The sequence below is a fragment of the Pelophylax lessonae genome (assembly GCF_965119305.1).
Source record: "Pelophylax lessonae genome assembly, chromosome: 4".
Classification (NCBI taxonomy): Eukaryota; Metazoa; Chordata; class Amphibia; order Anura; family Ranidae; genus Pelophylax; species Pelophylax lessonae.
The window spans coordinates 44,176,850-44,194,649 of NC_138771.1; the positions used below are offsets into that span (position 1 = coordinate 44,176,850).

The window sequence follows — 17,800 nt, forward strand, 5'->3', positions numbered from 1 at the left end:
ACATAACATAACATTGACAGTAGATTCTATTTGAGGGACATTCAGGAACACTATACATAACAGTACCATTTCATATATCATACAAACACAGAAGCCAAAAATAATAAGTACAGATAATCCCACCTTAAAAGACTGCCGGACTATGGATAGGAAAGAAGAAGAATTTTTTTCTTTTTTCCATTTTTTTAGAGATACACATAATAAACTCAAAGTTTTTATACAACTTTTTTGTATTTATTGGTCTCAGACGGTACCTATAAAGTCCCGACCCTTGCCCCACATTCTGTTCTACATAAGTTTTAATCCAGTTTGACTCGATGTAAGTATTTTATTCATATATGAGATATCATATATGAATACATACATCGAGTCAAACTGGACCAATGTAAGTTTGCTAAAAAGATAATTTCTGGAGATTCGCTTTAATTGCGGTTGAGTATAATAACCTATTAAATCAAAAAGTGGTCTTATTTCCAGTGTGTCATCAGAAAGGTATATCCACCTAAGTAAAATTAAACTGCATGATTATAAAATTAGGGATTTTTGAACACAAAAGACTAAAGGGTCTTCCATTAGAAAAATGTGTAAATCTTGGGGGGAAAGTTATAAGGATTTAGAAGACATTCCAACAGCCGCACTTCATCCAAACTGTACAAGTAGGTAAAGCAACCCCAGTTTGTTCCGTCTAGTCCAAAACCCAAGGCATTTTGCCCTACCACCCGAGGCTTAATAATGGAGGTCCATTAATAAGCCCTGGGACGGGGAGAAATGCATTGGGATCATGGTGTCAGGATTCGAACCTGTGACCAGCCACATCCCAGGCGGTAGCCCTGCTTACTAGGCTACCGTCCTCTCTGGACATTCCTCCCTGAACATTCCTCCCTGAAGCCTATTATTTCAACCTTATTCTTGCCAAGCCTTGCTCATCAACCTTGATTCCCCACACCTGGTACTTCCCTATATACTGTAAGTCCAGCCCCTTGCACTCCAGCTTGCTGATTATTGAGCTCCTGAGCCTTGATCAAGCTACTCCTCACCTGCTGCTCTTATCTACTACCACAAATCCAATGCTGACCAGGAATTGACTACCGACTACTCTTCTGCTTTGTCCCTACCTACTGAACTGCTACCTCTGTTGCCGATCCGGATTGTCTGATCACGCATACTGCTGCCCGCCCCGACCTTTGGCTCGTCTGACTTCTCTCTGGTTATCCCTTGTCTGCTCCTCCGCCTTCGGACCGAACCTGCACTCTGCCTGGCTGGGTGATCCTGAGGACCGCGTCCTGGTGTTAGCTTGCAGCGCAGTCTATCCCCACCATCAGGGGCTCTAGTGAAAAACAGCTAGCACTTAGTTTCCGCACCTCAGGTGAACCCGTGTCCTCATCAGAGTACTACGCAGTGTCCATCCGGTATCTAGCACCTACTAACTGCCTGCGGTCTTTGCCACTGGGCTCCACTCCTACCTCCGGCCAGCAGTCCTCTGACTCAGGTGAGCCTGTAGGATTGTTACACATGGCCTAGATGGAGCGAGCTGAGGCTGTTATTACCTACTTGTTGCATGGTCTGATATGATGTGTGACTATTGGAATGTCTTCTAAATCCCTATAATGTTCTCTAAGTCAGGATGGACTTGTTTCCTGCATGCACTCTTTAGCAGAATCCGTAGGATTTCGGTAGCCTGGGCAGAGCCCCTAAGCTGAATTCGAGTTCCCGTGGGGAAAAAAATTTAACTGGGGGGAACATTTTTGAGCCTTGGGTGAAAACAATGATAAAGACCCCTAGCCTGGACAGAAATCCGATGTTTAATTACAGCTAAATAAATTGTAGCAGTGTACCTGCTGAGTACATTGCAGTTAAGTGAAGATACAGAATGAACACTTGCATCACTTTCTTGCAGTCCAGCTCATATGGCAACCATCTGGTTTTAGAGATTCTTATATGTGAGCCCTTTGGACATACCACTGCCACTATCATCCTCATCTCACCTTATCTTCACTACAGTGCAGGGGAAGACTTGTCTTTTAATATTTGTTATATATATATATATATATATATATATATATATATATATATATATATATCACTAAATGTGGCCCAGTTCCCCATGAAATCTTTCTACATTCACCTGTCTCTTTCATAGAATTTTAATCTACTCGTTTCTGTGTCTCTTTTTCCCCATCCCGCTTCTCATTAAAACAGCGGCATTGCTGTGATATATGACATCGCATCCCTAATTTAAAAGATGTTTTTCTTAGTAGATTATTCTTGTGGCATTGAATAATGTTCTTGTACCATTCATTTATTATTTTGTGATCTTTACCTTACACAACACTTGCACTGAATTGTTCCTACTTTTTGGCAGATTATTCAAATAAACCAAGGTTGTTCAGCAAAAAACACCACGCCATCACCCTTCCTGTCCAGTACAAGTCCCCAGCATGCATACTGCAGGGCTAAATTGTATTGGTGTGCTTCAATTTGTGATTGCCTCATAAATTAATATGATTATGACAAATATTTTAAGCACTCATCTTTGCTGTTTTGATTGATGAACTGCAGGATGGTTTCTTCTGTCAGCTGTTTGTTGATGTATGTTTTGTCTATCGATTTCCCTGTCTGTCTGCTTCATTAATTACACTATATCTATTAGTCAACCCATTTATCTACAAACCTCTTAATCTTTTAAACATATCATGCTCTTACACTACGCTTCATCTTGAGAAGGTACCAGTACACTACAACCCTACTTTATTAGAGACCTAAGGGCAGAAATGCTTAAGGCATTATCTATTGACTTCTAAGGATCCACAATTGTACTTTACCAACTGATTGTGTAACAAAGGATTCTTCAACAACTTGCAGGACAAGTTCACATTTAGTGAATGTGTCCTTTTCTTGCTCAAAGATTTTTATTCAATTTGAGAGATATACAGGTGTGGCTTAAAGTGTCAACACTAGGGATCGACCGACTATCGGTAAGCCAATATATCGAGGGCCGATATGCACTTTTCCCAATATATCGGAATCTGCCCCGGAGGTTACCGATATTGCCGATATTTCGGGAAAGTGCTTGTACTGGAGTGATGCCTGCAGCTAGAGGCATCACCCCGGTACCGGCATCCATAGCCGACGGTCGGCTGTCTTGTAATGAAGCCACCTCGGTTGTCATTACAAGGAGCGGGAGGGGACGCCCGCCTTCTGAGGCTCGCCGGGTCTCCCATCCCCCCGGGAGACCCGGGCAACCAGCCTGCATGGCCACCGAAGACCCGATCAAAGCCACATTTGGCTCTGATCAGGTCTCCATGCAAAAACTCAGAAGTAATATTAGGAGTGACATCACTTCCGGGTACTGTCTGGCGCCAGATTAAAAAAAATGACAGCATTCAAAACAGCCAAACTTGGGGTTTTGAATGCTTTTAAGTGCAGGAGGAGAGGTTTGGGGTCTTTTAGACCCCCAGATCCCTCCACAAGAGTACCTGTCAAATAAAAATAAAAAAATTAAAAAATCGATACTGATATGCATTGGCCAAAATATCGGTATCGGCAACGAAAAACCGATATCGGTCGATCACTAGTCAACACCCTCCACATAGAGAGGAATAACTATTTTCAAAATGCAGGACAGACTAGGTATGGATAAATAGTAGCTTACAAAATTTATAAGATAAGTATTCCCTGGTATGTAATCATTGAAAAAGAAAGCAAATAGTGGATGGGCAATATTAGACATAAAAAACAACCATAACTTGGGTATTTGTAAGAACAAGAAAAAAGGGATTTAAAGGTGGCAAACAGACAAATATATGTTTTATAAAATGAACACAATTTTTAATTAAAAAAAAATAACATTTGGTGTAACGGAACCGTGACCCACACTGTGTTTGTGGGCTTCCATCAGTATACGGCTTCCTTCAGTCTTGAACATAGATATCAATTCCAGCCGTCCCCCATACAAAGATAGCCGACAACTTAGCTTGTTCTGGAACCATATTCTTTATTGAACAGTCCCACGGTTTATATACAGCATGGACATCCCCCTCCTGATCAAATTACCCCATCAGGTCAGGGGTTGCCTGATTACATTATCATATGTAGATGAAATTGTATACAGAAATAGAATTAATCTGAACTTATTATCTAGCCATCTGGACAGAAACAATATGTGAGTTCATTAACAATTAACAATGAGACAGACTGGCGACAGACAGGCTTAACAGAATCCACATCACACCTCAATGCACAGACAATAAGAAGGGACCACCAGTAACAGACTGTCTGTCTCTGACATTAAAGTACAATACACATCATCAGACGTGTAAACACAGAACCCCCAGTAGATAACAGGTGAGTATAACAGCATATTCAACGATGTGTGGAAGATAGGTGGTTGAGCTGGTGATATTAGCATCTGTTATAAGTCTGACTGTGTGAAGCAGTCTTCATAGGTTTCTTGAGATAAATATTACTGTCCCATTTGAAGTAATCCAAACCATATTCTCAGTGTCCATTATGTACCTGTATTTCACTCCTAGTGACGGGGAGTACCGTCACATTTTGTATAAATCATCATACAATATCCATGCGACTGTGGTACAAAATGCAGTAACTTCGCCTCTAGATGTTTCACCAGACTATTGCTTCTTCAGGAGACTTTAAAATGTACTGCATACATAATCACTGGATAGTACGCCAAATATGAATATGATAAAATCAATAAATGGACCGGATATCAGGAGGGTGCCTCAGCAAGATATCAGTGAAACCGCAGAGGAGAATACAGGATTCAAGGTTAAGCAATATATCTATATAAGAAGAGGCAATGCCAAGGCAGCATAATCACATTTATGAGGGTTGACTACACTTTAGTTCCTCAAACATCCAAAAATAGATCCCCAATAGACAAATTAAAAGCAGGGAATCTCATATCTTGGTTCCATGTCGGATGAAGTTGTCCACCTTGGGAGAGAGCGGACACCTGACATGGAGTCAATATATGAGATTCCCAGCTTTCAAGTAGTCTATTGGGGATCTACTACTGGATGTCTAAGGAACCAAAGTGTAGTCAATCCTCATGAATGTGATTATGCTTGGCATTGTCCCATCTTATATAGATATATTGATTAATCCTGGTTCCTGTATTCTCCCCTGCAGTTTCACTCCTGAGACACTCCTGATATCCAGTCCACTTTTTTGATTTTATCATATTCATATTTGGTGTACTATCCTGTGATTATGTGTGCATTACCTAATAAATTCCCCTGAAGAAGCAAAAGTCTGGCGAAACATGTAGAGCCAAATTTACCGCATTTTGTTCCATAGTCGCATGGATATTGTATAGTGTATGATACCAAATATTGTTTTTTTAAACAAATGTCACAAATTGGGCTTTGGTCAGTCCCTGGGTATTACTATTGAATAGGGAAATCTAAGGGTCAGGTTAGAGAGCAATATCAAATAAGCAATAAGAATTTTAAAAATATCAGAACAAAAGGATCACACTTAAATAGAACTATAGGGAAAACTTTTTTTACAAGCAGTGGTGGGACAAGGCAATCCAGAGCCCAGGGCGAACATGCCAAACTACGCACCCACCCCCCTCAAGATGTATGAGCATTATGTGTCAGCAAAAATCTCCCCCCAAAAATTGAGCCCTAATCTGCATGCTTACCTCTTAAGCATAAATTCCTCAAGTACAAATCCGCACCCCTGCTGAAATCCCCCCTCCCAGAACAAATATTTGCCCCCACATCCTCCAAATCCCCCCACACAAATGCCCCCCCCCCAAAAAAAAAGTCAACCCCTCCTAGCACAAATCATCTACCCCTCAAATTTCCCCTCTGAGTACACATCCTCTCCCCCCACTCCAAATTCCCCCCCAAACAAACATTTCCCCTCCTAGCAAAATTATTTTCCCCTCTTCACCATATCACCTCTTATAGCACAAAACCCCCAAATCTTACCTCCTAGCACAAATCTTCTTCCCCCCTCCCCCCTCCCAACACAAATCCCCCTAAATCGCCTCTTCTAGCAATTCTTACCCCCTGTTGCCCCCAAATTTCCCCTCCCAAAACAAATCCCCTTCCCCTTAATATCCTTGCAGCACCCCCCTCCTCCCATGAAACCACAGTGCCCAAGGCAGCCGTCCCTCCTGCCCACCCTTTTGTTCTGGTCCTAAATACAGGACAATTTTATGATAAAGTTCATAGAGACCCTGACTGGAAATGATGTTCTGCTGGACCTGTTCATCTCAAGTCATACTAATTATATATTAGTCATATTATTACTAATGTTCATATAAGGGAACATTTAATGTTAGCTATGAACAACAGTCACATAATAGATATAGAAAGATAGAAACACTTACATTTAGGAGAGCAAATTTTCAGAGGCCCGAGGGTTGCTTTCCAAAATTCATACTGAGAGGGAATGTTGTCATTAAAGACCACAGAACAGAAATGTGAATGCCTAAAATCAACTGTATGAAAACACATTGCAAAATATAATAAAAAAATATGTTTAAAAGCCTAAAAGTAAAACTTATGTGACTCGCGTCAAAAGTTCAAATAACTATTATAGACAAGGATTCTTTCAAAAAATATAAAAATGAAGGAGCACTATTATCATTTAAAAGTGACAGATAATAAAACTGAATATGTAAAAAGAAAATCAGGGCTGCAGAAATTGAAAAAGAATGACAGGTTTCAAAAGATAATATGACAAACCCTCTAAAAATTATTCACAGATATTAACAGTAAAAAGGTCAAATCTGAGTATGTAGGCCCTTTACTAGAAAATGTTGAGTTTGTTACTGAGGACATAGAGAATGTAAATGTATTAAATACATCCTTCAGCTCTGTGTAAACAAAAGAGCATGGGGGAGCTCATGCCCATAATGGGGATAGTATTGACACAGCCCCACATGATCCACAATGACTCAAAGATCACATGGTACAGAAACATTTAGACAAAATAAGGGTGAATAAAGTGCCTGGACCAAATGGCTTACACCCAATGGTCCTCAAAGAGCTGAGCTTGGTTATATCTAAGCCATTGTTTCTAATTTTTAGAGACCTTTTGAAGGCTGCCACAAGATTGTCATTAGGGATGATTGAACTTTTGAACCAGAACACCCGAACTTCCCGAAAGTTCGGGTCCGGATTCCAGAACCCTATTGAAATCAATGGGACCCGAACTTCGGTAATCAAAAAACACAATTTTGAAGCCCTAAAACCCAATAAATGCCCCTAAAAAGTGCCTAGGGTTCTAGGTCATGCCCCAGGGACTATTAATCACACAAAAAAAGTTCTTAAAAATTGTCGTTTTTGATAGAGAGCCAATTATTGAAAAAATTATTTAAAAAAAATGAGATTTCTTTGGATTTAGTGTCTGGGGGGTCTAAAAAGTGTACCTGCGAAGTTTCAGCTCTGTAGCATGTCCACAACCAGATAAAAAGATAATTTTTCTTAGAATTTTTAGTAGAGCAGGGATGTGGCTCCGCTATTTTCACATTTGGGCGTTTTTGTTTCAGGCGTTTATTGGGCATTTTTTGGGCATCTTTGGAGGCAGGCATGACATCTGAACTTCTGTGTAGGGGTATATATACACACACACATATATGTATATATACACATACACACATATAGGTGTGAAAGGAGCGAAATCCTATCCATGCGCTAATTAAATAATTTGCATGGATAGGGTTCCGCTCCTTTTACACCTATATGTGTGTATGTGTGTATATATATATATGTGTGTGTGTATATACCCCTATACAGAAGTTCAGATTCATGCCTGCCTCCAAAGACGCCCAAAAAATGCCCAATAAACACCTGAAAAAACACACCTGGGTGTTTTTGTTGTAGGTGTTTATTGGACATTTTTTGGGCATCTTTGGAGGCAGGCATGACATATGAACTTCTGTGTAGGGGTTTATATACACACACACATATATGTATATATACACATACACACATATAGGTGTGAAAGTAGCGGAACCCCATCCATGCGCTAATGAAATTATTTGCAGGAATGTGGCTCTGCACCTATTACACCTATATGTGTGTGTGTGTATATATACATATATGTGTGTGTGTGTGTATATACCCCTACACAGAAGTTCAGATGTCATGCCTGCCTCCAAAGACGCCCAAAAAATGCCCAATAAACGCCTGCAACAAAAACGCCCAGGTGTGTTTTTTTATCAGGCATTTATTGGGCATTTTTTGGGTGTCTTTGGAGGCAGGCATAAATCTGAACTTCTGTATAGTTGTATATATACACACACATTTATATATATATATATATATATATATATATATATATATATATATATATATATATATACACACATACACACATATAGGTGTGAAAGGAGTGGAACCCTATCCCTGCAAATTATTTAATTAGCGCATGGATAGGATTTCGCTCCTTTCACACCTATATGTGTGTATGTGTATATATTCATATATATGTGTGTGTATATATACCCCTACACAGAAGTTCAGATGTCATGCCTGCCTCCAAAGACGTCCACAAAAAACCCCAATAAACGCCTGAAACAAAAACGCCCAGGTGTGACAGGAGCGGAGCCACTACCCTGCTCTACTGCAATTCTAAGACAAACGATCTTTTTCTTCTTCAGAGTTCTGTCACCCTGGCATAGCAGTCAGAGTCAGTTCACCCTAAACTACATTACGGTCACCCTGACACTTAACACTTTCCCTACAGAAACTAGATCTTTGAATCTAACTATAGTGGTATATAGTACCCTAACTACACTAGATATCCCTTTCCTCACACTAATAATTGCTAAATGACAGTTTTGCAGCATGAGTAACAGAACTGCTTCCACTTTCTTCCACAGCCCCTGTATTACAGTGCTAGCAATTTGGCGGGGCTATGTTATATACTGGGGGGCGTATTCACTACTGATTGGCCTCTGGACCCCCTATTCACTCCAATCACATTCCTAGCATCCTCCTGCCCCCTCAATTGGCTTTTACTGATGTTTCTGGTCCAATCACGGGCTTTTAAAGCCCGGTTCCTGTCCCATTGCATTTTGGTCGGATCTGGTTGCCGAATTCCGAACTTTTTCCGCAAAAAGTTTGAAATTCGGCCAAATTTCGAACAGTCAATGTTCGGGTTGAACCGATGGTCGACCCGAACCGTTCGATCATCCCTAATTGTCATACGGCCAATTTGGTGCCTATATATTAAAAGGGTTTAAAAAATATATTAAAAGGGTTTAAAAGTTTTTTACCAAGTAACTATAGACCAGTTAGTTTAACTTCTATAGTCGGGAGGATACTTGAGCATTTGATAAAGGACCATATAGAAGAGTTTTTGCTAGAAAAAAAAATATTTTAAGCAATAGTCAGCATGGATTCAGGAAAGCCCAAAATTGTTAAACAAATTAGATTTTTTTTTTTTTATGAGGAGGTAAGCAAATGATGTAAGGTTCCTTTCTGCATCCAATTGCTTACGTGGCTGAGGATTTCCAATCATGTAAGTGAATTGGACGGTAACGTCGGTGGTTTAAAAGGATTCAGCAACTTCCAACAGCCACTACTTCCTTAAAAACCATTGACACCATTACCAAAAAAGGGCCATGTGACCAAATTTAGGTAATGATGCAACCTGCTCTATTCCCCACCCATTTGAATATGTGGCTGGGGATTCATAGCCATGTAAGTGAATAGGCCAGATGACATCAGTGGGTGGTAAGGAAGCAGTGGCTATAGTTCCTTACCAACCATTGATAGCCAAAAGCTCTCATGTTTATCTGCACTGAATGCCCAAACATTCTGCTTTAGGACGAATGTCCAAACAGCCAGTAATTGGTGAGAATTTATGTTTATCACTTATTGGATTGTGCCCAGGGTACCAGCACTGCAAGGCAATAATACAAACTTCTGAGATACCACTTTGTACTAATATGAGTAATGTATTAATTTAAAAATAAAGTATGAGAATGATTACAAATATCATCAGGTTTATCAAGTTCGTGTTTAGAGCTTAATTAGGGTCATGTCACATTTGTAGCTAGCTACAGATTTACTTCTGTGATTGACTGTTATTTCCTTAACTGAAACTTCAGTAAAATTTGCAGGTTTTTTTTACTTAATTTCATCGACAGGGGAGATGTTTTGGGGTCAATAAGGAAGGCAAAACTATGGTAGTTTAAGGTGGTTTTAGGTGTTTTAAAGGCTCAAAATGACTTTTAAGTGTTTTTTTGGGGGGGTTTTAGGTGGTTTATTTATTTATTTATATATATATATTTATTTTTTTTTGGGGGGGGGGGCATATTTAGATTTTTTTGGACAATAGGAAAATATTTTTTATATTTTTTGCCCCTCAATTTTATTAGTGTTTAGTGTAGTAACAGATGTATTGTTTTATGATCTTTTATTTAATTATTATTATTTTTTTTTTATTTGAGTTTTATTATGATTAGATTTCTTTATCAATGGTCTAGATTGTAAAGACAGCCCACTTATGAAATTCTAAGAAGGTAAAATGAGGATATGATGACTCATCACCACATTGTCATTCTCCACTCCACTTGTTTGGTTCAATATAATGCATGGTTTGGTTATAAACAGAAAAATAGGGTATTCGTTGTGGCCAAGCTTGCCAGTAGGATAAAGACTTTTGTCAGCTTGACAAAGGCTTTTCTTAGAGCGACAGGAGACACACTGCCAGTCCAAATATGGCAATACAATTTAGCCATCCAGTGCCACAAGGTGAAATTAGAAGGCAACTTTTACAAAATTCAAAACCCTGTTTTTGGCAGCTAAATCAAAACTAAATTTGCACACATCCCTAGCAGCTAAAAACCTCTGGTGTACCATAGTCATTAACAGCTGCTTTTGATAATATTAATAAATAGTGAACTTAGAGGTACTGTAGCAAGCCTCAAATGCTATATAAATTCAGTCACTTAGAAAATGAGCTACAAATTGCTTGGAATTTCTATGACATGGACCTCTCGTTCACTTCAGTTCATTAAAAAAAATACTAACGAGAGCCATTCTGTACTTGCTAAAAATTTCTGATTTAAAATCGTTAGTGTGACATTTGCCTTTGGGCCCCCGCCAGTCAAGAGTTTTCAGAGAAAGATGAATTGGCTGCATATGGTAAGGGTTATTTCATACAAGCAATTTTGTAGCAGAGATTTGTAGCAGCTACAAAATACTCTGCTTGTCTTCTCTTGTGATTTGTAGCTTCTATAGAGTTTCTGCTGTAACTAACCACTGTGCTTCTCTAGGTAGATACAAATTGGTTGTGTGCCATGGCTTTCAGCAACTGTGTTAAAGAACAAGAGTAGCTAGTGAAGATAGTGATTTTTTTTTTTTTAGCCAGCCATTCTCAACCAGGGTGTCATGGAATCCTAGGGTTCCTCCAGAGGATTCTAGGGGTCCCATGAGCTTTGGCTAATATACCTTCTATCTGATGGTGCCTGCGTACTTCCTTATCCAATGCCACTTGGCAGACCCAGCTGCATGACACCAATGATCTTTTTAGCTGTCTGTTAGGGTGGCATTCTGGCCACCACTGTAAGGGGACATTCTTTCCACTGACCACCAATATAAGGGGCTTTATTCCCAGTGACCTCCAATAAATACATTTTAGTAGGGATTCCCTGAGCCCAGAATATTAATTCAAGGGTTCCTCTGGGGGTAAAAAGACTGAGAAACGCTCTCTTTAATCTCTACAAAAAGTCAACAGCTAAGTTATAAATTACCTTTCATACAATTAATATCTTCCTAGTAACACTATAAAGTGCTATTCTGCAGAATCTATAAAATACTAGGGTGGCATGGGCTAAAAGTGAAATTAAACCTCTGCAAATGCTTTTCCTAAATTGGGGCCCATGGAGTCCGTCATGGGTGCTTCCATCTTTTCCTGGTCTTCTTTTCATCTTCTGACATATCAGCCGCTTGGTTGGCTGGGCTGTGATGACGTCACTCCCACACATATGCACTGGAGTCACAGCATCACCATGATAGAAAAGTCATGGTAATGCTGTGACTCCAACCAAACCTCTGCAAATGCTTTTCCTAAATTGGGGCCCAGGGAGTCCGTCATGGGTGCTTCCATCTTTTCCTGGTCTTCTTTCCATCTTCTGACATAACAGCCGCTTGGTGTAACGCTCATGCGTTTTTTGTTAGTGAATGGATTTGCAGCTGCAGAATTATTACACTCAGTAGTCATGTAGAGAATGTGTTGAACAACATATCCAACTCTCAGGACTTCATCACTGTGTACAGCCTGTTATGCAAATATACATACACTCAATATGATGTTCCTGGAGTGATAGAATGTATATGATAGAATAGAGGTGAGAGACAGGCAATAGAATGGTGAGCACTTAGTAGTAGTATTCAGGAGAGTCGTAGGTGATGATAGTATGCAGATAGGTTTTAGCAATCATGTATAGTAACAGGTGGTAGGGGACAGCAGATGAAGTATGCAAGAGAGAGTAACCTAGTGCAATTATAGGTGATGGTAGTCCCAAGAGCTAGCAATCTATGCAGATGATAGAAATAGCTTAGATAGTAATAGTCCCTTTAGTATGCAGTAGTAGATAGTGAAAGTTAGGTTGAGGAAGGAATCCCCTGCGGGGTACTTATCACTAGATGGGTTAGTAGTAGCAAGGTCCAAGAGTAATGGAGTAATCCGGTAGCGAGATACTGGATCCGTAGCGAGGTTCCGGTCTTGTTCAGGCAAGGGGAATAGCTTGAAGCTCCGGCAGCATTGGACAAGACAAGGCAACATGCGGTTTGAACGAGCAATGAGTGAGAGAAAGCCGGCGATTGAAATAGCCGCTCATAGCGGCGCCCGGCGATGACGTCATTGCCCTTAAAGGTGTATGCGTTCCATTTGGATAGCAAGATGGGACGCAATATTAAGAGAGAAATGTGGAAATAAGGGTAACAGAGGTACCAGAACATTACACTTGGTTGGCTGGGCTGTGATGACATCACTCCCACACATATGCACTGGAGTCACAGCATCACCATGATAGAAAAGTCATGGTAATGCTGTGACTCCAACCAAACCTCCGCAAATGCTTTTCCTAAATTGGGGCCCAGGGAGTCCGTCATGGGTGCTTCCATCTATTCCTGGTCTTCTTTTCATCTTCTGACATATCAGCCGCTTGGTTGGCTGGGCTGTGATGATGTCACTCCCACACATATGCACTGGAGTCACAGCATCACCATGATAGAAAAGTCATGGTAATGCTGTGACTCCAACCAAACCTCTGCAAAAACTTTTCCTAAATTGGGGCCCAGGGAGTCCGTCATGGGTGCTTTCATCTTTTCCTGGTCTTCTTTCCATGTTCTGACATATTAGCCGCTTGGTTGGCTGGGCTGTGATGACGTCACTCCCACACATATGCACTGGAGTCACATCATAACCATGACAGAAAAGTCCCATAGGATCTCTTCTGACATCATAATCTTACCTGTTAGTATTTTATTTTCTAGATTTAATTTTATTTTAAGAGTTACAAAGAGTCTTGTATTTCCTATGTAAAGCCCTTACCTCTTTCAGTCCAGTTTGCAGATCTACTACTTGCAGATATCCATATGTTGACCAAGTTAAAAAAAAAAAAGGTGGGGGAATCTTCTTTGCAGTCTCTTTTTTCTGCTACCCAAAGCTCTACATGTGGCTTGGGATGGATATAACCCTACAAATTGTATGTTTTAAATGGAAATGTGATTATGTGTTTTCTTTGTTGTTATGTTTCTTTTTTCTGTGATGCTAAATTCTCTCTTCTTAGTCTTCTACTTTTGTGTTAAACATAAATATAAAAAGAAACACAAAAAAATGTACTTGGCATGCATTTAGTGGGTCATTATGTAAGCTTCCTACAATTTCACTTTGTTGGCTTCTTAAAGGACAAGGACTCCGAAAGGGAAGAAGTTGCAAGTGACAAAGGCAATATATCCAGCGAATGCGCACATAACATTCCACCCACTGAGGGAATAATGGAGGATTGTTACGGAAAAGTTAAGCAAAGAACATCTGGAGATACATTTTCACCGATGACTAAATTGCCACAAAGAAAGCTAAGTACAAGTCCCAGCCAAAGATCAAACCTGGAGGAGAGAAATCTAAACAAGCAAGGGCAAGTAGTTAAGGAGCCTCACCAGCTAAAAAAACAGCCAGATTCATGCTCAAGTATGGCTTCTGGAGGGCCAAGCAAATGTGTCAGATCCTGTAAACCGAAATTGAGTGATGATGTTGATGAGTTCGAAAATCATATGGTGGTGAAACAACTTTTGGAACAACACAAAGGCAACATACCTTTTCACGACCCTCATGTTTACATGACTGTTGCCGGGAAAACAAAATCAATTCCTAATTACAGAGTTTTGGCTTTCCCAGACTTCTGGGGCCACTCTTCTCAAGTGTTCGCTCAAAAACTTGAAGATAAGAAGTTTGGATCACACAGGTGATTCTACTCAATTTTTTCTTATATTAATCTATTTAGTATTTGCATTTATGTTTAGATCTTAACATAGGAACTCAAATCTTGTTGCGTTACACAAGTTATCTATTAACTAAGTGCATGTAACTTGTAAATTATTACAAGTTAGGAAAATGTTTAGAGCAGCGGTGTGACAGTGATTGGGCATCAGACTTTAGAGCAAGTCCTGAGGATTTGCTTTGTCTAGTACAGGCTTTCTCTTCTAGGGTTCCTCCAGAGGATGCTTGGGGTATCTTAAGCAGTGACTAATGAATAATGACTAATCTACAACCTACAATGACTACTAATGTAAGAGTGCAATTTTCCACTGACATGTAATGTAAGGGGTTACTTTTCCACTGACCACCAGTGATTTTCTTATTGCCCACCAATATAAACGGACATTTCTCCACCTACCTCCAAGGTAAGGGGGCATTTTTCCCCAACCACTAATGTAAGGGGGGTATTACCACTTCAGCTCCGGAAGGTTTTACCCCTTAATGACCAGGCCATTTTTTGGGATACGGCACTGCATTGCTTTAAGTGACAATTACGCGGTCGTGCCACACTGTACCCAAATGAAATTGATGTATTTTTTTCCCTCCACGAATAGAGCTTTCTTATGGTGGTATTTGATCACCTTTGCAGTTTTTTTTGTGCTATAAACAAAAAAAGACTGACAATTTTGAAAGAAAAAAAAAACAATATTTTTTACTTTCTGCTATAAAACATTCCCAATAAAAAAATTTCAAAATCAAAATTTTTCATAAATTTAGGCCAATATGTATTCTGCTACATATTTTTGGTAAAAAAAAATCCTAATAAGTGTATTTTGATTGGTTTGCGCAAAAGTTATAGCATCTATAAACTATGGGATAGATTTGTGGACTTTTTTTAAATTGTTTTTACTGGTAATGGCAGCAATCAGCGATTTTTAGCGGGACTGCGATATTACGGCGGACAAATCTGACACGGGTGACACTTTTTGGGGATCAGTGACACCAATTCGGTGATCAGTGCTAAAAAAAAATGCATTGTTACTGTATAAATGACACTGGCAGGGAAGGAATTAACACTAGGGGTAATAAAGGGGTTGTGTGTGCTCCTAGGGAGTGCTTTCTAACTGTGTGGGGGATGGATGTGCTAGAGGAAAAGAGGGATCTTTGTTTCAGCTTAGCTGAAACACAAGATCTCTCTCTGCCTCTATGACAGAACTGCCATCTGCCTTGTTACATAGGCAGACGGCCGTTCTGTCATTCCCCTGCACGATCGCGGGTGGTTGGCTGCCATCGCGGCCACCGGATCCGCTGATTGGCTCCCGCTGTGATCAGAAACCTGCACCTCTGAGGACCCCTGCACAAAACCACGTACAGTACCTTTGGGTGAATATGTGCAGCCAGGCCGACTTCCCGCAGTATATATGCGGTAGGCAGTCCGGAAGTGGTTAATTCACTGACCACTAATGTAAGGGGATATTTCTCCATTCAGCACCAATATAGGGGACAATTTTCCACAGACAACTAGTGTAAGGGGACATTACAACTTTCTTAAATTTTATTTCTCTTCTGTACATTATTATTCATTTAATTCATGAATAACATTGACGTATAGCGAAAGGGGGTATTGTAAAATATAACAATTGAGAGTCAAAAATACTAGGTATTGCACATTCTTTATTCTTTTATTTTAAAACGTTTAACAGCTTATTGATTAGGCTATTTTACTTTTAAATGAGGATATAATATTTGTTAGCAGGGGTTCCCTGGGTCCTCAGATTTATTTTAAGGTTTCCCCCGGGGTATATTAGAACGGGCTGGTCTGGTAGCATATTCGTTTACAATTAGATTGTTCCCTAATGAAATGTTAGTAAACCATCGTGTGTGGCCCCCTTTTGAGGTATTAAAATCCTTATTAAACTACATAGTGGTAATCAAATATTACCTTTTAAATAAGGAAGAATTTCAAAGACTGCTGTTGCTGACCTTCTTTTCTGAAAATTTCAACTTTTGAAGCCATTGGATCAGCATTGCAGGTACACCACATGCATTGTAAAAAAGAGATTCTGCGTTGTGGTCACTAATTGGCTGCGGCCTCCCTCAAATATAACCAGTAGTTATACAAATATAAACACAGAATGTGGAAGAGATAGGTGGTGCTGCCTAGGGAGAAATAGGTGACTGATAGTTCGGTCTGGTGAACTACCACCAGAAAATAAATTAAAAAATAAAAATGAATAATGTAAATGTGAAAAATAGTAGTAGCAGTGAAAATATCAAATATAAAAAAATATAAAAAATATACCATATATAAATGAATAGCTCTTGAAGTAATTGATATTATTCAAAGTGACGTGTGCTAGGAAGTATTAAATAATCATTGACCAGAAAGCAATATTGCACACCATAATCATAAATAATCAAATACTGTGAATAAACAAGTACATAAATTATTCTATCAATAAAGTGATGCTGCTGAAAGTGGCTAAGTGCAAAAAGTGAGATTAGTGCTATGAACCATTACACAAAAAATATTATATGGTAATATAGTGCTGCATACTATATAGAAAATAAATAAATAAAAATGAGAGAAAGTCAATCTTTAAATTAATAAAAGTATATAAAAGTGTAAAATTTGTGGAAATGCCAGTCCCAGGCAAAGCTTGAAAATGGATGGTGAAAAGAGTTGTTGTGCTCCCCGCTCTCCCAGTACAGCACTCACCAGAACAGAAAACCCCTGCAGGGGGTGTCACATCCCAATCAATGGGTGGATCTGGCTGATGCAAGTCCGCCTGGGATCTCTATGAGGATATCTCATCCCAATTCCTGGATGGGTATGTCTGGTTGCACAAGCTAGATCACATATGCCACGGATACTGATTCAGTTGAACAGCCCCCAGGTGAATAAAGATTGGAAATACCACATAGTGTAAATCTGCATAGGTTTTTTTATTTAAAAAAATAAAGTTTTGTACTCACATAGGCAGAATAACAGCAAATGTAATGAAACTACAATACCGGAATGCAAATGCGTTCCAAAGGCCGGAAGCGAAAGTGACGTAATGACGCTGTACGCATTTCGTCGTTAAGACGTCATCAGAAGCATCACAACTAGCATTATCAGAAGGAAGTGAAAAGTCACAGCCTATGTATTGCTCTTCCTATTTTCTATATTAGCAAAGGATGAGAGATTCTTAACACACATAATAATGCTTCAGAAACTATCCAGTGCTTGGAATCTAGGTTTAAAAAATTAACAATGTGGGAGTTGATATTGTTGGTGGTTAATTGCTGCTAATATAGTACAGGAAACAATGTAGGCTTTGCA

At 39.5% G+C, this 17,800-nt stretch overlaps 1 protein-coding gene across 1 annotated transcript in view; it reads left to right on the forward strand.

Moving 5' to 3' along the window:
* The window catches only part of AGBL1 (AGBL carboxypeptidase 1), a gene marked incomplete at its 5' end in the record, with an annotated part of 1,093,821 nt that overhangs the window by 265,279 nt on the left and 810,742 nt on the right, over window positions 1-17,800 (forward strand). Inside the window, one exon of the mRNA XM_082254318.1 lies at window positions 13,905-14,461. Within this exon, the coding sequence (XP_082110444.1) occupies window positions 13,905-14,461 (557 nt within the window). The remainder of the gene's footprint in view (window positions 1-13,904; window positions 14,462-17,800) is intronic.